This window comes from Acomys minous (assembly GCF_964271855.1).
Source record: "Acomys minous genome assembly, chromosome: 16".
NCBI classification, from domain to species: Eukaryota; Metazoa; Chordata; class Mammalia; order Rodentia; family Muridae; genus Acomys; species Acomys minous.
In genome coordinates this window covers 9,422,317-9,449,674 of record NC_140498.1, presented here as the reverse complement: position 1 = coordinate 9,449,674, position 27,358 = coordinate 9,422,317, and the positions used below count along the sequence as shown (strand labels likewise).

Below are 27,358 nucleotides of genomic sequence, written 5' to 3'. Positions count from 1 at the left end.
AAATAAAAAATAACTAGTTTTTTAAAATGTTGTAGGAGTTTATTGAATAAGCATGGGGAGAGAAGAAAAGGAGGAGGAATATCCCAGAGAGAGACAGAGACAGGGAGAGTAAGAAGAGAGAGAGCAAAAAAATAACAATTTCTACAGAAATAAAGATATCTATCTGTACTTGTTCATTGCAACATCAACAGTCAAGACAAAAATAAGTATTTGTTACTGGACAAATGAATAAATCACATGGCATGTATAAGTTCGTGGGCGCACATGCAGGCATGCACACACACACACACACAAAATGTTACTCGAGTCTTAAAAAAAAAAATAGTAAGATCTTCCTTTAATTACAATATTGATGTAGCTAGAAACATTAGACTAATTGAAACAAACCAGACATAGAAAGACAGTATTACATGATCTCATATGGCATCTAAAAAAACATTCAAATAGGGAGCTGGAGAGATGGCTCAGTGGTTAAGAGCTGTCTGCTATTCCAGAGTTCCTCAGTTCAATTCCCAGCAACCACACGGTAGCTCACAACCATCTGTAATGAGATCTGATGCACTCCCCTGGCCTACACGTGTACATGCAGAAAAACTCATATACATAAGAATAAATACACAAATATTTTTAAAAACATTCAAATAGAAAAATAAATCAGATATAATGGATGAGTAAGTCAAAATACCTAATGAACAAAAAGAGGAATGAAGGTGATAAAATCATACTGTATTTGGGATTACTGTTTTCAATGGCACATGCTTTTAAACAGCATTTGGGAGGCAAAGGCAAAGTTCAAGGCCAGCCTGGTCTATAGAGTTAAGTTTCAAGACAGCCAGGGCTACATAGAGAAATCATGACCCAAAAATACCAAAAGGAAAAAAAAAAAAGATTTACTTATTTCATTTAGTGTTGTTTTGCCTATATGTATGCACGTGCAAGACTGTGTGCCTGGTACTCATGGGGGTCAAAAGCGGACATCGGCCTCCCAGCGACTGACCTTATGGGGGTTTTCAGCCACTGTCTGGGTGCTGGGACCTGAACAACAGCAACTAGTATTCTTAAGCTACGAGACACCTCTCTCTCCAGCGTTTGGGACGCTTGCTAAATGCTACAAGAATAGCTCCTTGCCACCACAAAAGGGAGAGAATTTGCTCTAGTATTATCCACATACATTCTCTATAACAGCCTTTACATACTTAAATATATATGGTGATGTTTTTCCTACACTGGAGATGAAACCGGAGATCTCAAGTTTGCCTGGCAAGTGCTGTACCACTAAGAGATAGCCCCCGTGCCCTAATGCAATTTATTTTTAAATCAACATTCATAAGAGTGAAAATAAAGTGTTTAGGGATGAAAAGACCAGAGAAATCTGATCTACTGAGGACACTGGACTCCACTGACCTCCTAAGCCCTCAAAGCCTCTGAATAAAATGGTTTTATCACATACAAAACAACAACAAAAAAGACAAAACAACAACAAAAAACCCCCACTAAGACAAATAAACAAGAAAACACATAAAAATTTTTAATTTAAAATTTAAAGAACATTCTACACTCTGGAAGTATAAACTTGTATAGTCACTTTGAAAATCAGTCTGGCGATTCCTCAACAAAGTAGATATGGGCCTACCCATGACCCAGCTATACCACTCCTGGGCATAAACCTAGGGAATATAAATTCTACAGTGGAGACACTTCCACATCCATGTTCATTGATGCTCTATTCACAACAGTTAGAAAATGAAGGCAGCCCAACTGTCTACCATTTGATGAGCAGACAATGAAAATTTATGCAACTATGGAGAGAAATGAAAGCATAAAACTTGCAGGAAAATGAGTGGAACTGGAAATTATACTGAGTGAGGGAACTGAGGCTCAGAAAGGCAAACATCACATGTTTTCTCTCATAAATAAATCCTGGCCCTGACTCTTTCATTTTGTGTTTATATGGAGTACCTTAGAAACCTAAAAAAATCAAAAAAAAAAAAAAAAAAAGACCAGTGCGTGGAAGTCAATGGAAGGCAAACAGTATCCCAAAGGCTAAAGGGGGAGGGGAGTGTCAGGAGTGGGAAATATCAACAGAGTGATGGAGATGAAAGAGGCAAGGAATGGGGAAGAGGGCGAAGGTCAAACAAAAAGGATGTGAGCAAACCACACTGTAGTCATCTGAATGACAATGGCCCCCAAACTCTTAGGCAGGTGAGGCCTTGTTGGAGGAGTTGTGCTACTGGAGGTGGGCTTTACAGGTTAGATGCTTGAGTCCGGCTCATCTCTCTCCCTGCTGCCTGAGGGTCTGGATATAGGACTCTCGGCTTCTTCTCAGCATCACGTCTGCCTGCATGCTGCTATGCTTCTGAATACCATGAGAATAGTGGACTAAATCTCTGAACTGTAAGCCAGCTCCAATTAAATGTTTTCTTTTATGGCGTCTCTTCACAGCAACAGAAACGATAACTAAAACACACCTGGTAACCGATTATCAATTAAGAAAACAAAAGAGAGTGTATAAAGGCAGGAGCCGTACAGATAGACGATGCAGGTCCAAGAAGGCTCAATAAATACAACTCCTGTGCCAAATGTGAGACCCCTTTGTAGGAGCTGGCCAGGGAGGTTCCAGAGGCCACCAAAACAACACAGGCTCTTGCTAGTCTCTTGGCTACCCATCAGAACTAGCTGGTATGACCCTACTACTGCAGCCACAAACCCTACTACTGCAGCCACAATAAACCTTGGACACAAGATGTAGAGATATCAAGTTGAAATGAGGCTGCTTCTGCTAGAGCCCTCATGGTGCCAGATGGTATAATACAGGCAAACTGTGGGGTGAAGACACTCACACACTACCCAGCTTCTAAATCTACATAGTATAATATCAAACTGTCAAGCCAGATATGCTCACTGGTGAAATGGTAGCAGGACTGTCACAGGGATAACAACTAAGGGAATGAAGGCCTAAGAGCCAGATAGAAGTTTAGGTAACACAGCGCTGGTATGGACATCAGGAATGACTTAGTTCAAATGGCCACTACTACAGTATGTTCAAAGAACCATGAGGAAGCAATAAAGGTGACTGTTATACAACTCATTATGTAAACAGTTCTGGAAAGAAGCCACTTTTGTGTGACTCTCTATAAAATGTCCTTGGGACCAAGGGTGCATGCTTTTGCCTACAATAAACTATGCAGCATGTCAGCCACTCTCTGCATCCCTAATCTCCCAGGTCCCTTCAACCCTCCATCCCTAGACCCTAACCTCTGAACTTGGCCTCATCACCAAGGGGTCACTAACTGGAGTAGGTACTTACTCTACAAGAGGAATTCCATACCTAATACTGTTATCTGGTTCAAATTCTTGACTGAAGATTTCTGAAACCTTTCAGGGGAAGCTGAAGTCACTACTTAGCTGAACTGATATCACAGCAAAACATCTCCTAAATATCTATGTTTATACCCACAGACAAAGGCTTAAACAGAAAATCATCACAGGGAATAAAGGCAGATACAAAGACTCATGACTACACAAAATGTAAGATAAAGACATTTACATCAGCCGCTTGAGTCTTGGAGAACCCTGTAGAAGAGAAGAGGGAAAGAATACAACAGCCAGAAGATAGGGAAAGGGGGTACAAAATATCTTCTAAGTATGATAGGGTCACAGCAACCATAAATCACAACAACAGTGTATGCTGAGCCCACAGAAGATGGGTCCTAAAAGTCAGGTATAAAGGAAGAAAGGACTCATGGTGGTCTACCAGACACTGCTGATCTAAAGGCAACCAACAGATTCAGGGAGGGAGGGCATAGTACTTAGGTGCATACCCACTTAATGAGCCCACCAGGCTCTGATGTTAGTCATACAGATGGCACTAGTAAAATTCTGAAACACAAAACAAATCCAAACTAGTAAATAGGGTAACATGATTTGCAGGAAGGAGAGGGGCTTACAGAAATGGGAAAGAAATAGGAAAGAGGAGGTGACCAGAATACACAGTGTACATGTATGAAACTGTCAAAGAATAAACTAAACTAATAGATCAGGCATAGTGGTACTCAGGAGGCAGAGGCAGGCAGATCTCTGTAAGATTAAGGCCAACCTGGTCTACATAGCAAGTTTCAAGCCAGCCAAGACTACAATTGAGACCATGTCTCAAAACTAACAAAAAATGGGGCTGGAGATATATAGCTTAGCAGATAAAGGTGACTGCCACTGAGTCTGAGAACCTTAGTTTGACCCCCAAAATCTGTAACATAGAAGAAAACTGACCCCTTCACCAACTGTCTTCTGACTTACACATATGCACCATTGTACATGCCCTGATACACATAAATGAAGTAAAACAATTTTTCATTAAAAAACTAATCATGGGGCTGGTGAGATGGCTCAGGGGTTAAGAGAACTGTAAGGTTTTCCAAAGGTCCTGAGTTCAATTCCCAGGAAGCACATGGTGGCTCACAACCATCTATAATGAGATCTGATGCCCTCTTCTGGCCTGCAGGCATAAATGCAGGCAAAACACTGTACACTTAATAAATAAATCTTTAAAAATAATAATAATAAAACAAAATTAATGATATAATTTTTTAAAGTAGCAACAACAAAAAAAATTTTTTTATTTAAAAACCAGACAAACACCCTGTGTTGTGGTCAAGACCATAATCCCCCAGCATATGGGAGATTGAAAAGGAGGATCTAGAATTCAAAGAAAACCAATACAAGAGCTCAAAACATGCAGGGTGGTGGTGGCCCACACCTTAAATCTCAGCATTTAGGAGGCAGAGGCAGGTGGTACTCTGAATTCAAGGCCAGCCTGGTCTACAGAGTGAGTTACAGGACAGGTAAGGCTACACAGAGAAACTCTGTCTTGAAAAACCAAAAGTTAATATTAAGTAATCAATTAGAATAAATGAAAGAGCTCAAAACACAACTAAAATGTCAGTTGCAGCTTTGTAAGTGAAAAATTAAAGATAATAAGTAAACTGTATAAGTCAATTAATGTTGAGTAGAAACATAAAAGAAATTCCATTACCTGTCAGAACCGGGGTGAAATTCTGAAAGCAACGAAGGTCGTCTTCGAAGTTGTTGCTGCTGTTGCTGTAAAAGCTGTGATGCCTGACTAACTTCAATATGAGAAGAGCGATAGTCAGGGACTGCAAATTCCTGGTATTAAAATAATCATAAGTTACCTATTAAACACAAATAAGAACTGCACTATAAAGCTAAACCAAATAATTAAGAACCAATAAGTATGAAAACAAATAGCAATGACAAGTTTAATCCTTTACTGAGGCAATTTTTCCCCAACATTTTAATTATTTCTAGTAAGATTTTTTTTCCTTCTATGCAGGTGAATACCTGTTTATGTATGCACACATGCAGTGGATGCTCTCAGAGCCCAAAAGATGTTGGAAACCCTGGTACTAGAGTCATAGATGGAGTGCTAGAAACAGAACTCTAGTCCTCTGAAAGAACAGCAAACCCTCTTAACCATTGTGTTCCAGGCCATCCTTGGACTATTGACCTTAAGTAGGGAAGTCTCAACTTGGAACCACCCAGAGGATCTAGGAAGTTCTTACAAGGAACTACTCACAGAACTAGGAAGTTCTACAGGGAGTGATTCAGGCTATTGTATTCTTGCACGGGGGCTAGGGTGAGTGAGATAAGAATAGATCCTATTGACCTTGCCCTATATATGTTCCTGCTAGTCAGCAATAAAGTGAATCTTGATCAGAAATTTCCTGACTTGATTCGTTATTTCTCGCATCTCTGAACCCTACTTTCAATCCCCACTCCCTCTTTCAGATGAACCCTGATTCGATTTCTCCTGCAGGCTGGGACCCGACAACACATGCCATAGCATTTACGCAGAGGTCAGAGGACAACCTGTGAGAGTCAATTCTCTTCTTCCACCAAGTGGGTTCTGGGCTCTGAACTCATGCTGTCAATCACCACCATCTTGCTGGCTCAATATCTTAATTAGTATTGTTAAAAATAATTCAAAATAGGGCTGGAGAGATGGCTCAGAGGTTAAGAGCGCTGACTGCTCTTCCAGAGGTTCTGAGTTCAATTCCTGCCCAGAACATGTGGCTCACAACCACCTATAATGTGATCTGAAGTCTCTTTTGGTCTGCAGGTGTACATGCAGGCAGAACACTGTATACATAATAAATAAATGTTTTTTTAAAAATAATAATGCAAAATAAAATTTCTATTTCTTTTTTATTGATCCCAGTAACTCCCAATCTTTATTACCACCATAAATAAGTCTCAAATCCATGTGTCCAGTCTGAAATATCAGTGTAACCCCAACACTCAAGATACTCGTCACGTGCATCCACCCTGAATTTGAGGCCAGGCTGGGATACATACTGAGTTCCAAGCCGGCCTAGGGCTGCAGAGTAAGACCTTCTCTCAAGAAAAGAGAAAGAAAAAAAAAAAGGCCGGGTGTGATAGCAATAGGACATGTCTTTAATCCCAACAACTGGGAGGCACAAGTGGACAGAGTTCTCAGACCAACCTGGTCTACACAGACAGACCTAGACTTTGATCTTCTCTCCAAAAAGAAAACAGAAAAGAAAGAACAAGAAAGTAAGCATTCCAGTAGTAAGTTCAAAACAAATTAGCTGGCAGAAACACAGAGGTTATTTATTTGTTTAGAGCCATGTTTATTTACAAATGAAGAAGCTAAAATCCAAAAAAATCAAATTACTACTTAAGAGTACTAGTTGCAGCCAGGCACAATGGCACACGCCTTTTAGTCCTAGCAAACAGGAGGCAGAGGCAGGCAGATTTCAGTGAGTTCTCAGCCAGCCTGCTCTACAAAGGGAGTCTAGGACAGCCAGGACTACAAGAGAAACCCTGTCTCAAAAAATAAAAAACAAAAACATACAAACAAACAAAAAAAGAGTACTAGTTTCTTCTATCACAACTAAAAGAGAGTTTGTTTTTTGTTTTTTAAATGGGTATGGGTGCTGTACCTACATGTTTGTGATGCCCACAGAGGCAAAAAAAAAAAAGGGGGGGGGTGTTTGATGGGGGAGGGGGGGAGAGTTGCTTCCTTTTTTTTTTTTTTAACTTTTTTTTAACTTTTTAAATATTTGGAGTAAAGAGTAACAATAAGAGCAGTAAGAGCTTGGCTTCAAAACAAAAATACGGGCTGGAGGGCTAGGTAAGCAGTTCGGAGGACTGAGCATGCACTGTTCTTACAGACGACCTGGACTTGAGTCCCAGCACCCATGTATGTTGGGCTGTTCACAACTGCCTGTAAATCAAGTCTGGAGGAATATCTTGAGTGGATGTAACAAATGTCAATAAAGGCTGTTTAGCCAATCAGCTGAGCAGGACAGGAAGTGGAACTCAGGACTTCCTGGAGAGGGGGAAGAGCTGGGAGTTGATGGAGAGGAGAAGAGAAGCTGCCCGAGAAGGATCCAACTGGCAAATGCTTGGGACATATGTAGGTTATGAGGATTAAAGTAGTTTATCTTAGTTAGGTTAGCAGCAGTTTAGATTCTGCCAGGCATAGTGCTTGCACCTCTGAATTATGTTTCAGTCTCTTTGTGTCAGTTATTGGCTTCCTAGGCCGAACAGATACATTTAATTTTAACAGTCCAGCTCCAAGGATCTGATGCCTATGGTCTCTGCAGACACTATACTCACATGCACAAACACACAAAGAGACACTAAAAATAATAAATTAGATCTTTTTAAAAAATCATGCCAACTCAGTCATAAGCAAATATTTAAACAGAATTAATAAAAACCCAGAAAATACTGAAGTATATATTGAAAGGAAGTAAAAACATATAACTATAAACAAAAGTCTAAATACAAATTTCCACAAAACATTATTTATAGTAGCCACTGAAGAAAAAAAAAAAAACAAACTGGCCAGGTGTGGTAGCACATGCCTTTAATCCCAGCACTGGGAGGCAGAGTCAGGTGGATCTCTGTGAGTTCGAGGCCAACCTGGTCTAGAAAGGGAGTCCAGGACAGCCAAGGCTACACAGAGAAACTCTGTCTCAAAAAACCAAACAAACAAAAAACACAAAACAGAAGAGAAAAACAAAACTGTTTATCAATGAATGAACGATCAAAACATGTTACATCTATACATTGCCATGCACCTATAAAAAAAGAAAACATCGAACTGGAAATAGATGCTACACTTATTAAGCCAGATTAAAAAGACAAAATGCAAGACTCATAAAGTAAATTATTGGACGCCAAAGGGTTGGTGTTTCGTTACAGGTCATAGAAATGTTCTGGGTAACACATGTAATACAACCTTCATAGTAGAATATTTTTATGTTGTATGAATTCTATGTAAGGAAAAAGTTCTGAAAATAATAAATAGATAAAATTAAACTAAAGCTCAACTAAGAAGAGTCCTTCAATATAAGCAGGTAACAAAAATTCAGAACTTATAGACTGCTTAAGAAGAAACCTCATAAATTTGAAAATAAAATCATTTAAAAAAAAATTTAATGTACCAAAAGACTTTATGTTCAAGGAAAGAAGTAAAAGAGTAAATGAAAGAAAGAAGAGTGAAAAGAATCCATCAGCTAGCAAAGCGCTTGCCCAGCGATCATGAATACCTCATTTTAAGTCCTCAGAAACTACAGTGGGATGCGTCAAAGTTGCCCTCAGACTTCCACACTTATGCTATGGCACTTGCCCTACAGCACTTGCACACAAACCTCATACATGTACACAGCATAGTAATAGTAAATAAATAAAATTTTGATGTAGAAAAAAATATAATATCCTTAGCTGGGCAGTGGTGGCACACACCTTTAATCCCAGTTCTTAGGAGGCAGAGGCACGCAGATCACTGTGAGTTCAAGGCAAGCCTGGTCTACAAAATGAGTCCTAGACAGCCACAGGTACACAGAGAAACCTTATCCCAAAAAGACCAAAAAAAAAAAAAAAAAAGTCTAATTCTCAAATGCTGACTCTTCACAGATAAATGAATGGGTAGGTATAACATAATTTGTGTGTGTGCAAATATGTATGTATGTATAGCATTCTACTGCTATTGCATAGCTATGCGCCCAATAGGGCACACACGCCTACCCAGTTTTGGGGACCAGTGTCCTACAAGGACTTCTCTTGTTCACCCATTGGCAAGCATTTGCTGAGTAAAGTATGCATATCTGTGCGATTGTCGTTTTTTAGGTGGAGTCTCATTTGCCTCTGGCTGGCGTCAAATGTGCTACGCAGCCAAGGGGGGCCTAGAACTCCCACCCTCCAGCCTTTGTTCCTCATGTGGTGGAATTATAGGCGTGTTCTACCACACCTGGCTGTGAAAGACTCTTGCCATTTAAAAAAAGAAGAAGCAGCAGCAGCACATTCCCTTACTAGCCAATAAACCTACTAATCAGGAAAGGTGAAAACACAACACATCTGCATCTTGACAGCCACTATCCTTACCTGCTGGTGCCGGGTGCTGGGAAAGGTGTACTGGACAGAATGTGAAGGATAACGGCTTTGTTCTGTGCTGAAAGCTCCTTGATTGGGAGGGTAACCTGAACTTGACATTATCAGTAAAGATGGCCTCACTGGGCTGTGAGATCAACTCCAACAAACAACCATGTTTCTAGTAAACAACCTACACAGAACAGAAAAAGAGATTTCTTAAGTACTAAAATACAAAATGTCCTAATACGTTATAACTGTAGCTATACAAACAAAACCACAATTGCCAACGTTCTCATATATTTATCTAAAAGAAGTTATTAAAGCTTGATAAACAATGTATCTTTTTCTCTACACAGAGAACCGTAGATACAAAGGACCTTGCAGCCCCTAAAACAGTGTAGAAACAACTCTGTCTTCTGCCTTTTCTTTCCAGAGTCAATGGCCATGAGAAGCATCTAACTTTCCTTATCTTTATTAAAAGCTCTCCTTTACTCAATTCAGGCTAAGTAGATTTTTACTATAACCTTAGCATGAACCCAAATGTCATGTATATCAACTATGATACAATAACAAGGGTTTGGGGAAGAGGGGTATTGTTATTTCCTTTTAAAGATTTATTTATTTACTTTATGTATATGAGTGCTCTATCTACACATACACCTGCATGTCAAAAGAGGGTATCAGATCCCAGTATAGACAGTGGTGAGCCATGTGGGAATTGAACTCTGGACTGCTTAACTGTGGAGCCATCTCTCTAGCCCCTACTATTGATTTCTGATGATAAAACATATGAAACTATTCATTAGCATTAAATACATTCGCCTCTTTTGTTTGTTTGTTGTTGTTTTGTTTTTTGAGACAGGGTTTCTCTGTGTAGCCTTGTCTGTCTTGGACCCGCTTTGTAGACCACAGAGATACCTGCCTCTGCCTCCCGGAGTGCTGGGATTATAGCACTCAGGGAGGCAGAGGCAGGTAGATCACTGTGAGTTCAAGGCCAGACTCTACAAAGTGAGTCCAGGACAGCCAAGGCTACACAGAAAACCCTGTCTCAAAACACCAAAAAAGAATCATTTATAAACAGGACTGAGTTTTTACATACAGTGGAAAAAGATACATTGTAGACTATAAATAGAAATTTGACTTGCCTTGAGTAACATAAAAATATGTAAATTTTCCACAACAAAAATTTTAGACATGCATATATGTATGTATACATACACTAATTTGGGAGCAGACAAGATTTTATGTGTGTGTGTGTATTTATTTTTATTTTTATTTTTGGTTTTTCAAGCAGGGATTATCTATGTAACCTTGGCTGACCTGGACTTGGTTTGTAGACCAGGCTGGCCTTGAATTCAGCAATCCACCTACCTCTGCCTCCCCAAGTACTGGGATTACAGGCGTGCACCACCATACCTGGCTATAAATTATTTATATATATATTAAGATTAAATATATATATATATATATTTCTAATAATGATTTTTTAAAAGGCAAAAGAAAAACTAGAAAACAATCTGAATGAACATGGGCTAACAGTAGCCTATATGTCAGAAATGCACGTGACAAGGCAGGTGTGGTGGTGCACCCTTATAATGCCAGGACTTAGGATGAGGCATGAAGAGCATGAGTTTCAGGCCAACTTGAGCTATGTACAAAGACCCTGTAACAAAGAACAACTAAAAGCAAAGAACAGAAATGAGAGGAATCCATGTGGTGTAAGTTAAAGGGGCTTTTGCTTTGTTGTTTTAATTTGAAATCTAATGTTCACCATCTATCACCAACATTCAATATCACTATAAGTTGAGCGATTTCTCCATTTCCCTTCTGTTGATAATACTTAAGAATGTCCTAGGAATAATTTTGTGGGATAATTTTAGTGAACTTTGACTCTGATCTCTCAGATAAAAAAGCCATGCCAACATGAAAGGCAGTAAGTAGCAAAATCATGGGACTAACCTTTACTTTCTTTCATACAAATTTTTAGGTTATAACAGCCAATTCCAATCTTTTTTTTTTTTTTTTTTTTTTTTTGAGACAGGGTTTCTCCGTGTAGTCCTGACTGTACTGGATTCCTTCTGCAGACCAGGCTGGCCTCGAACTCACAAAGATCTAACTGCTTCCCTGAGTGCTGGGATTACACGCATGTGCTACTGGGCTGGGTTCAAGCATCTTGTATAAAACCCAAGGAAACAAAGGCAAAATTTCTGATTCAATAAGAATATGCCCATCTAGACTCTCTCTTCATCCTTTCCCTCTACCACTCACTAGAGCCTGGCGCATCAAGATCTCTCTATACAGCACTCGGGAGGCAGAGGCAGGTGGATCCCTGTGAGTTCGAAGCCAGCCTGGTCTACAAAGCGAGTCCAGGACAGCCAGAGATACACACAGAGAAACCCTGTCTCAGAAACAAACAAACAAACAAACAAACAAACAAAGATCTCTCTATAAAATATCTTCCAATTTAAAATCAATTGAAATAAAACAAACCAACTTAAAGCCAGAGCTGAAAGATCACACTTTCAATGTCAATGTCAAACTATTAATTCAGTTCTTTTTAAAATCTTTCTTTTACATTTATGTATTTATTTAGTTAGTGTGTGTGCATGTGTGTATGTGGGTAGGTCATGGCAGAGTGGCAGAGGACACTTATGAGTATGTTCTCTCCTTCTACCATATGGGTTCTGGAGTTGAACTAGCGCTGTCAGGCCTAGTGGGATTAAAGGCATGCGCCATCACACCTAAAAGACCTATTTGTAGCAAAGTCTAAAAAAAATTTTACTGACGGACCTGAAAGTTATTGAACACAAAGGGCAGGCAGAACATGAAGATGTCAGTTTTCCCAAAAAATTAAGCTACGATTTCAATATTGCCAATCAACATTCAGTATTTTCAGTAAAAACCTCAGCAAGGAGTTCCTCAACCCCTATGGCTGAGGTATATAGTGCACGTATGTGCTCTAGACTGTGTCTGGGTGTGTGTGGAGGCCAGAAATTGACATCAGGTCACTTTTTTGTTGTTGTTGGTTTGGTTTGGTTTTGGTTTGTTGTTGTTGTTTTGTTTGTTTGTTTGTTTGTTTTTCAAGACAGGGTCTCTCTGTGTTAGCCTACCTGTCTTTAAACAAAACAAAACAAAAAGATGGAAAAAGAAAAAGAAACTATAAAAATATCCAAGTAAGCCGGGCAGTAGTAGAACACACCTTGGGAGGCAGAGGCAAGCACAGAGAAACCCTGTCTCCAGGGAAAGAAGAAAAAATGTGGAACTTTTCCCCCCTCAAAGACAGGGTTTCTGTTATAGAGCCTTGCTGTCCTGGACTCTTTGCAGACCAGGCCAGCCTGGAATTCACAGAGGATTCTCCTGCCTCTGCCTTCTGGGTGCTAAAATTAAAAGTTAGCACCACCACACTAGCGGAGGAACTTCTGTCTTTTAAAGATAGAAAAAGATATGCAGAAAAAAATCTTCCTTTCACTTAACTCACCTTCCTTTTGAAGATTTTATTTATTGAAACAGAATCTCACATAGCCCAGGATAGCCTCAAACTTACTTGAGGTCAACCTTGGTCTTTTTTTTTTTTTTTTTTTTTTTTTTTTTTAAAGATTTATTTATTTATGATGCATGCAGCACTCTGCCTGCATGTATACCTGCAGGCCAGAAGAGGGCACCAGATCTCATTATAAATAGTTGTGAACCACCAGTGGTTGCTGGAATTGAACTCAGGACCTCTGAAGAGCAGTCAGTGACCTTAACCTCTGAAACATCTCTCCAGCCCCAATACTGGCCATGATTGCTAATCCTCTGCCTCGGCCTCCCTACAGCTAGGCTGTGGACATGGGTCAGCTCCCTACAGCTAGGCTGTGGACATGGGTCGGCCTCCCTACAGCTAGGCTGTGGACATGGGTTGGCTCCCTACAGCTAGGCTGTGGACATGGGTGGCCACCCTGTGGTAGAAGGAGAACTCTATGCATTCTCAATTCTTCCTTCTCCATCAGACGTGTGTGCTCCCACGTTTGACATACACCATGCTCAATTTAGGCCTTTACTGTTAGAAAGCACAAGATTTGTTAATATTCCAAATACTTTCTTTTAAAAACACTTTTTGTTTGGCTTTTGTTTTGTTTTTCGAGACAGGGTTTCTCTGCACAGCCTTGGCTGTCCTGGCTCTATAGACCAGGATGGCCTCAAACGCACAGCGATCCACCTGCCTCTGAGCCATCCTGCCCAGCTTTTAAAAATACTTTTAATATAAAAAAATATAAAATGTATGTGTATGAGTATTTTTGCCTGAGTGAATGTCTACCCATACAGTACATACATGCCTATGCCGATGAAGGCCAGGAAAGGGAGTTAATCTTCTAGCACTGGAGTCACAGACAGTTGTGAGCTGGCATGTGGGCGCTAAGAACTGCACCAGCATCCTCTGGAAGAGCAGTCAATGTTCTTAATCACTGTGCCATCTCTCCAGCCCAACTTTTTTCTTCTTTTCTTTCCTTCTTTCTTTCTTTCTTTCTTTTTTTTTTTTTTTTTTAACGCAGGGCTGCCCAATTAGCCTAGGTTGGCATGGATCTCCTGATAATCTCCTGCCTCAGACACAACACCAGCTTCATTTAAATACTTCAAAAGCAATGTAGATGGGCATGGTAACTTACACCTGTAGCCCGAGAATCAATACCATGTGTGAGGCCTGATTCCAGGCCAGTTTGGGATACAGAATGGACCCTGTCTCAAACACATACACATAGACACACAAGCACACACCTCACATGCAATGCAGGCCCTGTGAGACAGCTCAGCAAATAAGGTGCTTGCTGTTCTAATACCTGAACACACATACAAGTGAAAATAACTGACTTCTAGAAGTTGTCCTCTGACCTGCACATATGAACCATGACATGTTCACACATCCATACACATCATACACATATACACAAAAATAAAAATATTTTAAAATAGGGCTGGGGAGACGGCTCAGAGGTCAAGCACACTGGCCACTCTTCCAAAGGTCCTGAGCTCAATTCCCAGCAACCACGGCGGCTCACACCCATCTATAATGAGATCTGGTGCCCTCTTCTGGCATACAGGTGTACATGCAGGCAGAACACTACATATATAATAAATAAATCTTTAAAAAATATATTTTAAAATAATGCAAAATTAGATATCTTTAAATAGAATTTTAAAGGCGTGATTATTACTTCAAGCCTGTTCAAAATTATGTTATCTATGTCACTGCCAAGGGGTAAAACTTGATTGCTGTGAATCTGAACTGTGTATGAGCAAAAATTTCAATAGTTGACCAAGCACATGAAGAAAAAGGCAGTCCACAATCATAATGTCCTCATAACAATATAAGAGCCAAACCTGGCACGATGGTGTGTGCCTAGCCCCAAGTCCCAGCTATTCAGGAGGCAGGAACTGTTTCAACTCAGAAGTTCAAGATCAGCCTGGACAACATAAAGCCTTGTCTCAAAAAAAAACAAAAAACAAAAAATTTCCAGGGCTGGAGAGATGGCTCAGTGGTTAAGAGCACTGGCTATTCTTCCAAAGGTCCTGAGTTCAGCTCCCAGGAACCACATGGTGGCTCACAAGCATTTAGAATGAGATCTGGTACCCTCTTTGGTGAGCATGTGTACTTCAGACAGAACACTGTATACTTAATAAATAAATCTTTTTTCAAAAACTTCCACAATATACTCTAGAGCGGAAGCTGGGAGGCCACTGGGACAGCACTTGCCTGCTGTGCGCAAGGCCGGGGTCCCTCTCCTACAGTGCCATTCTGCAGACACAGACACAGAGGCCAGCGGTCTACATTTCAAGTACACAAGTAGAGGAAGAAATCCAAACAGTTTGGTAGCCTTGACCCTTCCCTGCGTTTCAGAATACAGTAACCTACTTAAGGATGTATTTCCATATTATATTACAGCCCTGTAAACCAAATACTCCAAATTTCTAGTTTATACACTTTCTTTAGCAGAAATTACTCTCTAACTTCATTCTGCGCGCACTTGTTAAAACATTCTTACATCCAACATTACCTGGAATTTAAATGCTATCATGTATCATGAACAAACCAATCTCCATTTTTACTTCCTCATCCTCACAAAAATTCAAGTAAACTGGCAAGACTTTTTTTCTGAAATAATTGCTTTGATAAGTCACTGCTATTTCAATACATGAGTATGCTTTTTTTTTTTAATTTTCAAAAACTATTCAACAACAAATGCCATGCATTATTGTATTTGACCCCTTCTATAGCCAACACACTAACACACTAAAGCTAGCTCATAGGCTCTTTTATGTACTCAGCAAACATCCTCTACCCCAGAAATGAGGTAAAGAGAAAGAGTTCTTTCTAAACTCACTTGTATACAGGCCTACCAGGGCCTTGCAACTTAAAGGAGACAAAATGGACATGCACTTGAGCAGTCACATTATCACCTGTCAGCAACTCCTAGCCAGGTACAGCAGCTCATGCCTGCAATCCCAGCACATTCTCAAAAACAGCCTGAGCTACAGAGTGAGTCAAATCCAACCCTTCAAGACCCTGCCCCAAAAATAAACAAACAACTCCAGTAACAAAAGAACTAAAAAATAATATCCATAACAAAATATATACTTTTAAAAAATGAGATAGGAGGGAAACCTCCTGGTTCAAATGTATCATCAAATCCCTGGAAGACACAATTCATATAGTAGGGCTTAGGAAAGCAAAGTGGGAAAAGAACAATCCACAAAAGAGGACAGTTTAAAGGACAAAAAAAAGTGTACCTCTTCTTTTTCAGGGGTGGGGCTGTTGAGACAGGGTCTTGCTACATAGTCCTGGCTGGGCTAGAACTCACTACGTGGAGCAGACTACTTTGGAGTTTCTGTGATCCTCCTGCCTCTCTGCCTCCACAGGATTACATGCAGGAGCCACCATATCCAATCTGAAAAAATTCATAATAAAATGCAAAATAGGTAGATTTAATAGCTCAGATATTATAAATAACCAAATATGCAAATCCTCCATATTATTTATGTAAAGATTATTAACTTGAGAGTAATACAGTCAGGCATGGTAGTACACTCCTTTAATACCAGCACTCTGGAGGAAGAAGCAGGCAGAGACAGATGAATCTCTGTAAGTTTGAAGCCAACCTGGTTTACAAAGTGAGTTCTAGCACAGCCACGGCTATACAGTGAAACCTTGTCTCAAAAAAATAAAAAAATAAGCCAGGCGGTGGTAGCGCACGCCTTTAATCCCAGCACTCGGGAGGCAGAGGCAGGTGGATCGCTGTGAGTTCGAGGCCAGCCTGGTCTACAAAGTGAGTCCAGGACAGCCAAGGCTACACAGAGAAACCCTGTCTCGGAAAAAAAAAAAATCAAAAAATAGCCGGGAGTGATGGCACACACAGATCGATGTTGAGTTCGAGGCCAACCTGGTCTACAAAGCAAGGCCAGGACGGCCAAGGCTACACAGGGAGACCCTATCTTGAAAAACAAAAAACAAAAAACAAACACACACACACATACACACACACACACACAAATCAAAAAATATAAAAATAAAATGAAAAGTTCATCAAAACAAAGAATAACTTAAGTGGCATTTGCTTCAAATTGTATATTCATTGCAGAAGTTTGTTATAAAATACTTTAAATTCAGTATCTACACGGAACATCAGAAGAATTCATCATCAAGCCAGGCATATTGGCTTAAATCCAGCACTCAAGAGGCAGGGGCAGGCAGATCAATGTGAGTTCAAGGCCAGCCTGGTCTACACAGCAAGTCCAAGACAGCCAAAGCTACACAGAGAAACCCTGTCTCAAAAAAAAAAAAAAAAAAAAAAAAGCTGGAGAGATGGCTCAGCCATTAAAGGTTAGGCTCACAACCAAAAATATTAAAAAACCAAAAAAGGAAGAAAAAAAATCCATCATCAAATGGAACTGTTCCACGTATATATAATGAACACCATACTAGATGTCAGAAATGTGGCTTCTGTTTCTGCCCAATAACAACAACTTGGGCACGCCATTTCATTAGCAGTTATTCATACTCTCAAAATATTCAAATATAAAACAAGACTACATCTATACACGGCTACACATTCTACAATTTTACAGATTGTAAGAAATTTATTTTAACCAATTTAACTTGTTTCTGAGAGCACAGCAAAAGTTAACAGCAGTACGGAATTAAACTGAAGCTCACAGACTCACTGTTTTTGTTATATCTCTGACTTCCAAACACAAGTGGGTAGAGGAGACAGGTTATATCTGAAAATTATACAAGTAATTTTCTTTTTGTTGTTGTTGTTGTTGTTGCTTTTTGAGGCAGGGTTTCTCTGAGAAGCCCTATCTGTTCTAGAACTTACTCTGTAGACCAGACTCAAACTCAAAGATCTGCCTGCCCCTTCGTCCCAAATGATGGGATTAAAGGCATGCTCCGCCGCCACCACTACCACCCCCAGGCTTATCCAAGTAACTTTCTGACCACAGGAGCTCCTAGGGTAGCAAAAATGGCTTAAGAATAAAATAAATGGAAAAAAAGAATAAAATAAATGTTAAAGAAAAAACAAAACAGGGGCTGGAGAGATGGCTCAGAGGTTAAGAGCACTGGCTATTCTTCCGAAGATACTGAGTTCAATTCCCAACAACCACATGATGGCTCACAACCATCTACAATGTCATATGATGCCCTCTTCTGGCCTGCTGTACAGTAAATAAATAAATAAATAAATAAATAAATCTTTAAAAAAGAAAAAACAAAAACAAACAAGATCACAAAAAATACCCAAAAAAAGATAGATGATCCACATAGTTACTGCTACACCAGGGGTTTTTCATAGTTTTTCAACATTCCTAAGGAGGGCCAATAGAGAAAGAAATGTCCTTTTAACCATCAAAATTACTTTTTGTATCCTCAAACACAAAAACAAAGTATCAATTACACTGACAATTGAGTTACTTGTATCTATAATTAATTTAAACAAAAAAAATGTAAACTAAAAGCTCTTATTTCACAAGTCTCTGGTCTTTAAGTATGTTAGCTGATAACTTTTACATCATGCTCTAATAAAATATGCGTGAAGTAAAAGAACAGACGAGGCCAGGTGCTATGGTGCTCAGCTGTAGTTCCAGCTATAAGAAGCACCTGAGTTCAGTTCTAGGCTGCCAGCTTGGGCAACATACACCATCTCAAAATAAATACATAACAACCGGTGAGATGGCTTAGCCGGTAAAGGCACTTGCCATCAAGTCTCCCAACCAGGTGCTAAAACTGACTCCTGAAAGCTCTCCTTTGAACTCCCCAAAAATGCCATGGGCATACATACTCATAATAAATATATGCATTTTTAAGTAAGTATTTTTTTAAGATGGGGGTAACTAAATACATAAAAACAGTACCATTTCCAGTACCAATAAAAATATGAATTACAGCCAGGCACAGTGGCGCACGCCTTTAATCCCAGCACTCGGGAGGCAGAGGCAGGCGCATCGCTGTGAGTTCGAGGCCAGCCTGGTCTACAAAGTGAGTCCAGGACAGCCAAGGTTACACAGAGAGACCTTGTCTCGGAAAAAAAAAAAATTAAAAAACCAAAAAAATATAACAAATAGGCTGATATTCACGTACATCAATCCCTGGCCTATCCAAAAGATAAAACAAGTGACAATGACAAAGATATCATCATTTCACAAAAACGAGTAAACAAATGCATAAGTAAATCTTTAAATGCCTTAAAGGCTAAAATGATCTAAACTTGCCTGGCCTTGGAACAAAATTCTATTCACTTAAACTCAAAGAAACAAGTTAACTTTCAGCATTTTATTTTTCCTTCATCTTGTGGACAATCCAATATTTTCAGTTCACCAAATATTTATTTGTTTTCATTTTACATGTATAAGTGTTTGCCTATGTGTGTGCACCACATGCTTGCCTGGTGACCTTGGAGGACAAGAGAGCATTAGATCCTCTAAAATTGGAAGTACAGACGCTGTGAACTGCCAGGAGTGCTAGGAACAAAACCTGGGTCTCCTGCAAACACAACCATCTATCTATCCAGTCCCAAGCTTTTTTTTTTTTTTAAATACAAGATATTCACTTAAAAATATGTATTATCGGGCTGGGGAGATGGCTCAGAGGTTAAGAGCACTGTCTGTTCTCCCAAAGGTCCTGAGTTCAATTCCCAGCAACCACATGGTGGCTCATAACCATCTATAATGAGATCTGGTGCCCTCTTCTGGCCTGCAGGTATACATGGGGTACAGAGTACTGTATAAATAAATAATAAAATCTTTTTTTAAAAATGTGTATTATCTACTTCTCCTTTCCTCCTCTTCCTTCTCCATTCTGACCTTTTCTGTCCTGGTACTCACTATTTAGACCAATCTGGCCTCAAACTCACTGAGATCTGCAGGCGGTATTACGATTACCATGCCAGGCAATATATTCCTGTTTGGAATCCTTGGGAGAGAATCATAGCTATATAACTACATTAGCAACAGGTATATTCTGTTAAGTTATAATGAGATTTAATCTGTTTCAAGCAATTTTTTTTTTTTGAAACAAAGTCATGAATAGCCAGGTTGGCCTCAAACTCAATAAGCACCTACTGACAATCTTGAACTTCTTTCTAATCTTCCTGCCTCCAATTCCTGAGTGGACATGTGCCTGCTTTTTATGTGGTTCTGAGGAATCGCATCTGGGGCTACACGCACAATAGCTGAGCTCTCTACCAACTGGGCTACAACCTCAGTCCAGTTTCATAACTATTAACTCAGTCTAGAGTCACAACAACAAAACCTGTGAGAACAAAGGTTTTTCTAGTATTATAGATAAGGAAACAAACACAGAAAGGTGAACATGTTCTAAATGCCAGTTAATTACAGGGAGAATTATGATTCTTAATATTACAGTTTTTTTCCTCAAGAGGAGTATCACAACATATGGCAAGCCTTTGCTAAAGTGGTTTGGTATGGCAAGTGTATACAAATATATACACACACTTGCATTTTCATTAGCAGGTGCACTTAAGACAAAACAACTAGAAGCTATAAATATTAAAATAAACTAAACAGCCACTGGATTCTTGTTTTGTTTTGCTTTTCGAAAATTTCTCTGTGTAGCGCTGGCTGCCTTGGAACTCATTCAGTAGACCTGGCTAGCCTTGACCAGCGATCCACCAGCCTCTGCCTTCTGAGTGCTGGGACTAAAGGCATGCAGCACCACAACCCCACTCGGCCACTAGATCTTAATCGAATGAAAAAAGATCTCTCTGTAGTAACTTAACTTCATTTCTTCTGTAACTTTTACCCATATCTAAATAAGTCGGAGTCTGAGCCCAGGCAAATATTAACTGGCTCATCCAACAAATCTATGTGAGGATATATTAAAACATCTCCCCAAACTATTAAAACTTAAATACAGGATGCCAGGTGTGGTGGTGCAGGCATGCAATTTTAGCATCAGTTACATAGGGAGTTCCAGGCCAGCGAGTGCTACAGACTTAAAACGGTTTCAAAACAAGCAAAATTAATTAATTTAAAATATCAGCTCTTCGATTTTCCTGATAGTCCTTGTGACTCAGAATCAGCAGCAGCTACTGATAAAAGACAACCCTGAACAGAGCCGGGCATGGTGGCGCACGCCTTTAATCCCAGCACTCGGGAGGCAGAGGCAGGCGGATCGCTGTGAGTTCGAGGCCAGCCTGGTCTACAAAGCAAGTCCAGGACGGCCAAGATAACAGAGAAACTCTGTCTCGAAAAACAAAAACAAACAAACAAAAAAAACCCTGACCATATGAATGCGTGCGTAGGCATTTTTAAATCCCAAGCCTGTTGCTCTTTGCGCAGAGCCATTCATGTTCAGAGCCCCATCGCTCTCTCACCAGGGTGCACACAAGGAATGTAAATGTCAATACAATAGGATCTAATTAGGGTAGCAAGCAAATCTGATGCAGGTGAAACATACTAATGCCAAAGACACTCTCCCACGTTAACTCCGTTGACCAGGTACTGTGGCATACAACCTGCCAATTCTTGGGCAAATACTTTTCGTAAATTATCACTCCTTTTCATACGTGACAATTCCTGATCCAGGCTAATCCTAAGAACGCAAGTGCCCTTTTCCGTTACGGTTGCTTTCTCAATTAGTCTCTCGAATTCCGGTCGTCGCTGTCTCCCAAAATGAGAAAAAGGGGTGCCCTCTCCCACTTGGCACAAGAAAACACCAGTAACAAACGGCAGGAGGCAGAGGGTGCTGCTCTTTGCATCTGCACCACTTACCAACCCTTCGCCATTAGACCTCAAGTGGGCCAGCTAGAAGGTGAACTAGTTTACTCCTCACGCACTTGCCCATCGCTGTCACCCTCCTTAACCCCTTCCACACTCGCCACTCAGCCCCCACCAACTCTCCCCTCCGAGTGGGGCCCAGGCGGGTCACCTGCGCCGACCCCACCCCGAGCCGCCCAGGCTCGCCCTCCCCCCGTCCGCCCGGCCGGCACCGCACGACCCCCTTCCCCCCACACACACACACACCAGACAGATACCCCGGGCCGATGTCCGCCCGCCACAGGCCACCATTCTTCCTCCAAACTCCAGAAAAGCCTCCACTCGCCTAAGCCTGAACTCCCCGCCGCGCCCGACTCGCCCCTGCGTGGCCGAGAGGAAGAGATCCGCCGCTCGGACGGGTCCCAACCCGGCGTAGTCCGCGACGCGCCCGCCCTCCCCACCCCCTCCACCCCCCGCTGGCCCGGCCCGAGAAGCCGCCTCCGGCGCTGGCGCCCTAGGAGCCCTCGGAAGCTCCCGGGCGAGCAGGGCCCCGAGGCCGGGGCTGCAGGCGCCGGGCCTACTCACCCGGAGCTGGCGGAGCGTGGGAGCCGGCGCACCCCCACGGCCGGACGACCAGGGCGCGGCGCCGGCGCGCGGCCCTCCGCCCGGCCCTCGGCTCGGCGCGGCGAGCTGGGCGCTCACTCCGGCCGCCGCCGCCGCCGCAGCTTCGCCACCTTAGCCGCCATCTTGCCTCAACCCCTCTCCCTCTCCCCCCCCCTCCTGCCTTCCCCCCCCCCCCCCCAGCACCGCCACCACCACTCAGGCCGGGCGGCCGCGCTGAGGCGGCTCCGACGCGGGCTCCTCCTCCTTCCGGAGGGTTGGGGAGCCGACTCCCCTCCTCCCGGCCGAGCGCAGCTCTTACCTCGGCCTCGCTTCCTCTGAGTCGCGGGTGCTGCGCCGGTTCCTCCTTTCAAGTTGTCCCTCACGCTCAGACCCGCCCCGGCAGCCTCGCCTCCGGCCGGACCCGCCACGGCAGCCATCGCGCCCCCGGCCCGGAGCGCCACCGCGAGCCGGCCACTCCCGCGCGCCCCGGGGCCTTTCCCCTCAGGCGTGGGAAAAAGAAAAAAAAAAAGAAAGAAAGAGGAGGCGCCGGGCGCGAGGCGAGCCCTGCGACCCCTGCGCGCCGCCAAAGCGACTCTGCACGCTCCTCGCCGAAAGAGGAAAAAGCCCGAGCCCACACGTGGCTAGGATGCGCGTGAATTTCACACCCAGTCTTCACCAGAATGGCGGGCTAGGCCGCCTCCTCCTCCTCCTCCGTGGCGGCTCCTAAACTCTTACCTCCTCAGAGAAGTTCAGGGCCTCGTGACCGCACTCTCCTCAGCCTCACCCTATAGTGAGGTGACGTTCCCTTCTTAGCTGCTTACTTTTCCTCTAAACAAAGCCGCCATGTGAGAGAGGAAAAAAGACAAAAGTGTGACCCACTTCGGGAAACTTCTCCGGGCAACGGGGCCGTGTGTGCTAAGTCGTGGGTCCTTATTTAAAAAAAAAAAAAAAAAAAAAAAGGTTGGATTAGAAAACGAGTTGTGGCGAGAAGGGAACTCTTCCTACCGAAACGTTGAGGGTTGTTCTTAAAATGCCTCCGCTTTAGCCGGCGCAGCTGACAACGCCTGAAATCACAACTCAGGAGGCAAAGGGATGAGAAATCATTGCAAAACTCGAGGCCAGCGTGGTCTATATATTGTGAGTTCAGGGGTACAGACAAAGACGCTCATCTCAAAATAATATTAAAGCACACTGAACGGTGAGAAAGACAAGATACTAGTTCGCACAGTTTGGCTTGGCCCTGGAACGGGAGCAGGCACAGGATTTCGCCACGGCTATAGAAAAGACGAGACGGTGCCGTAAGAGGTGGAAGTTTCCACCGTAGACCACGAGTCCTGTTCTCAAGCCACTGCGCACTTTAACCACGGAACGCAGTTTCAGCAGGTTCGGTTTTCCCGCAGGAACCAGAACCCACCCGCAGCCTCTCTTACTGCGCAGGCGCAGCACCACTCACCCGGCATGGAAGTGGTGGGTCTCTTGTGTGCGGTAGTGGCCGTCTTGACATGGGGCTTCCTCCGGGTTTGGGACTCGGCGGAACGAATGAGGTCTCCCGAGCAGGCGGGCCTGCCGCGAGCCGGAAGCCGGGCCCTTCTGGTGATCGCACACCCGGACGATGAAGCCATGTTCTTTGCTCCTACCGTGCTAGGCTTGGCCCGCCTAGAGCAGCGGGTGTCCCTGCTCTGCTTCTCCGCAGGTAGGAGACCGTAGGGAGGGTCGCTGGGAGCCGGGCTAGGGAGTAACCGATCTCAAGGTTTTCGGTCGCAGGCAGTAGCTAAGTGAATACACCGAACGTTCTTTTCTCTGTCACAGGCTAGGGACAGAAGCAACCAGCTTCCCAAATAGGTTGGGGAACCCCCCGAGCGAATTTCACTCCTCCCTAGCCAAACCGAGGAGCAGAAAATTAGTTGTTCATCATTGGTTCGGTTCAGTACCAGCGTGTTCCTTTGGGAACTGCTACTGAACTGGGTGGTGTTTGTTTGTTTTTTGAGAGTTTCACTGCTAGCCTATAGGTTCCGCAGTATTGTGATTACAAGCATGAGCCACTGTGCCTGATCTGTTATCCAGAGGAACCATCTATTTGCAGGATCAAAATAATCGTGCACCAAACAATCTGAGCTGTATGTCTGCTCAACCCACCAAGTTTCTTTCCTAATAAATAGCAAAAGACGTTCTTGAAATCTATTTTGCGCTGCAAAGATGCATCTGTCAAATCGGAAGATTTTTTTTTAAACCTCAGCTGACGATAGACACTACATTTATAGATAAATTTAAAGTTCATCTCCACCCAGCTTTCATTAAAAGGACTCTTCAAAAATAAGGCTTGCATTATGTATGACACAGACAGTCAAAAATAAAACCATGATACCTAAATATGACTGCACAACTTTAATCTGTATACATGCAGTGGGTAAACCTTATGGTATATCAAGTAATACCTCAATAAAGCTGATTTTCAAAACTGCCCATGACCTCTTTTCCCATGTGGGTTGTGTGTTGTTCCAGTTGTTTTTTGTTTTTTTGGGGTTTTGGTTTGGTTTTTTTGTTTGTTTGTTTTTCGAGACAGTTTCTCTGTGTGATAGTCTTGGCTGTCCTGGACTTGCTCTGTAAACCAGACCAGCCTGGAACTCAGAGATTCGCCTGCCTCTGCCTAATCTGAGTGTTGGCATTAAAGGAATGTGTCACTGCCGCTCAGCTCAGCTCTTCATTTTTATTTTTTATTTTTAGGTTTTGAGACAGGGTTTCTCTGCGTAGCCCTGGCTGTCCTGGACTCGCTTTGTAGACCAGGCTGGCCTCGAACTCACAGCTATCCACCTGCCTCTGCCTCCTGAGTGCTGGGATTAAATGTATGCCCGGCCAGTTCTTCATTTTTTTTTTAAATAGCAGACTTTTCACAGAAATCACATTATACACATTCTTTTTCCCTTAGCGCCACTTTTTATTTACTTGTTCTAGATTACTTTCATCAAGACTGATTTTTTAAATTAGCTGAATTTGGAAGAGTTATTCCCGGTTTTTAAACAGTTAATGCAGAATTATTAAGGAAAAGTGAGAAAGATCTGAGAGTGGAGAGGCACCAAGAAAGGAAGGAGTACCCCTCTATTTATTTATTTATTTATTTATTTATTTATTTATTTTTTTTTTTTTTTTTTTGGTGTTTTGAGACAGGGTCTCTCTGTGTTAGCCTTGGCTGTCCTGGACTCACTTTGTAAACCAGGCTGGCCTCGAACTCACAGCGATCCGCCCGCCTCTGCCTCCCGAGTGCTGGGATTAAAGGCGTGCGCCACCACGCCCGGCTACCTCTCTATTTTTAAGACGTATCTTATGTATATGGGTGTTTTGCCTGTGTGCAGGTATGTGCAGCACATGCATGTCTGGTGCCTACAAAGTCCAGACGAGAGGGTTGGGTTGCCTGGAAAAGGATTTATAGCCAGTTGTGAACTATTATAAGAGTGCTGGGAACTTGATGGGCAGTGATGGCAAAAGCCTTTACTCATTCGGGGAGCAGAGGTAGGCAGAGCTCTGAGTTCAAGCCGGCCTGGTCTACAGAGGAACCCTGTCTCAAAAAAAAAAAAAGTGCAGGGAACTGAACTCTGCTCCTCTGGAAGAGTATGGAATACTCTGTGCTTATTTATTTGTATACTATAATTATTAGAATTGGATTATACACAAATTTCTTTCAAATTTTGCATCAAAACTGTAATTGCGCTGGGCGTGGTGGCACAGGCCTTTAATCCCAGCATTCAGGAGGCAGAGGCAGATGGATCACTGTGAGTTCAAGGCCTGCCTGGTCTACAGTATGAGTCCAGGACAGCCAAGGCTACACAGAAAAACCCTGCCTCAAAACACCAAAAAACAAACAAACAAACAAACAAACACTGTATTTGCTTGCAACAGTATGGATACAGTGTGTCCTTTATTATATATTGATACTTAATATTTTCAGTAGAACATTAAAAACTTGGAGCCAGAAATCAAATTGTCTTTCTTTCAGTTTTTAAGATAGCGCCAAAGGTCTCAACCATGCTTGGCACTCAGCCTCCCAAAATCTCCCCCTAATAGAAGATTTAAGCATTCACTTAGCAATCAGCACTCCTCCTGTTGTCTTTAATTATTTCCTCTAAACTCAACTTGCCATTTTAAATTGGTCACTGTTGTAGTACACGCAAGAAAATAGTGATGTTTAATATAGTGTAGTGAGGGCTGGAGAGATGGCTCAGCCATTAAAAGCTAGGGTAACGGGGCTGGAGAGACGGTTCAGAGGTTAAGAGCATTGGCTGCTCTTCCAAAGGTTCCTAGTTCAATTCCCAGCAACCACATGGTGGCTCACAACCATCTATAATGAGATCTGGTTCCCTCTTCTGACCTGCAGGTGACATATAGGCAGAACACTGTGTGTATAAATAATTAAATCTTAAAAAAAAAAAAAAAACTAGAGTCACAATCAAAAAATATAGTATAGTGGAAACTGTAGCAGGGCAATGAAGAGAGCACAGTGGGCAGGAAGTAGAGACGAGCATTGATTCTCTTTTCAGATGGTTTCTTTAAAGAAGGCTCCAAGTAGGTTTTCTTTTGATCTGGGCTTCAAAAAAATAAGACTATATAAATAGCAGGGATAATCCCTCTAGACCATTTATGAAAATAGCTTATCCCAATGACATCCTTAGTTCAAGGGGAAGGAGAAGCAAGAAAAAGGGGTTTGTGCGGATGGTGGTGACTCAGTTAATTGCTCTCAGCCATCCTATGAGAAGATACAATTTCCATTTTACAAATAGACATTGAAAGCCTTTAATCCCGGGAGGCAGAGGAAGGTGGATCTCTGTGAGTTCAAGGCCAGCCTGGTCTACAAAGCAAAGTCCAAGACAGCCAACGCTACACATAGAAAGCCTGTCTCGGAAAAAACAAAACAACAACAACAACAACAACAAATAGACATTGAATCACCTAGAATTTCACAAGACCTAAGGCCCTGTAGCCCCTAGCTGCTCTAAACCCTTACACCCAGGCTGCCCAGCTGCTTTGTGTGCCATGTCAGGTGATGAAATCACTAAGTTGGTGATACTTTCAAGAACCATTAGTTCATCAAACTATTTTT

General features: G+C 42.2%; 2 protein-coding genes across 31 annotated transcripts in view; one reads left to right on the top strand and one right to left on the bottom strand.

Moving 5' to 3' along the window:
* NCOR1 (nuclear receptor corepressor 1) overlaps positions 1-23,852 on the bottom strand; it is a gene marked incomplete at its 3' end in the record, with an annotated part of 137,217 nt that extends 113,365 nt beyond the window's left edge. For 17 of the 27 annotated variants that reach the window (XM_084760824.1, XM_084760834.1, XM_084760825.1 and 14 more), the window contains exons 1-4: positions 22,249-22,428; positions 16,183-16,340; positions 9,430-9,607; positions 5,030-5,160 (exon numbers count right to left, since the gene is read on the bottom strand). In XM_084760824.1, the coding sequence (XP_084616950.1) occupies positions 5,030-5,160; positions 9,430-9,537 (239 nt within the window). In that variant the 5' untranslated portion in view covers positions 9,538-9,607; positions 16,183-16,340; positions 22,249-22,428. Of the gene's footprint in view, positions 1-5,029; positions 5,161-9,429; positions 9,608-16,182; positions 16,341-22,248; positions 22,432-22,585; positions 22,980-23,001; positions 23,106-23,719 lie in introns of those variants that run through there. The other 10 variants (XM_084760832.1, XM_084760838.1, XM_084760840.1 and 7 more) reach the window with 8 other exon arrangements.
* Positions 23,725-27,358, top strand: part of PIGL (phosphatidylinositol glycan anchor biosynthesis class L) — a gene marked incomplete at both ends in the record, with an annotated part of 59,817 nt that continues 56,183 nt past the window's right edge. For all 4 annotated transcript variants that reach the window (XR_014775248.1, XR_014775249.1, XM_084760927.1 and 1 more), the window contains one exon: positions 23,725-23,959. Coding sequence is in view for 2 of the 4 variants with exons in the window: in XM_084760927.1 (XP_084617053.1) it covers positions 23,725-23,959 (235 nt within the window). The remainder of the gene's footprint in view (positions 23,960-27,358) is intronic.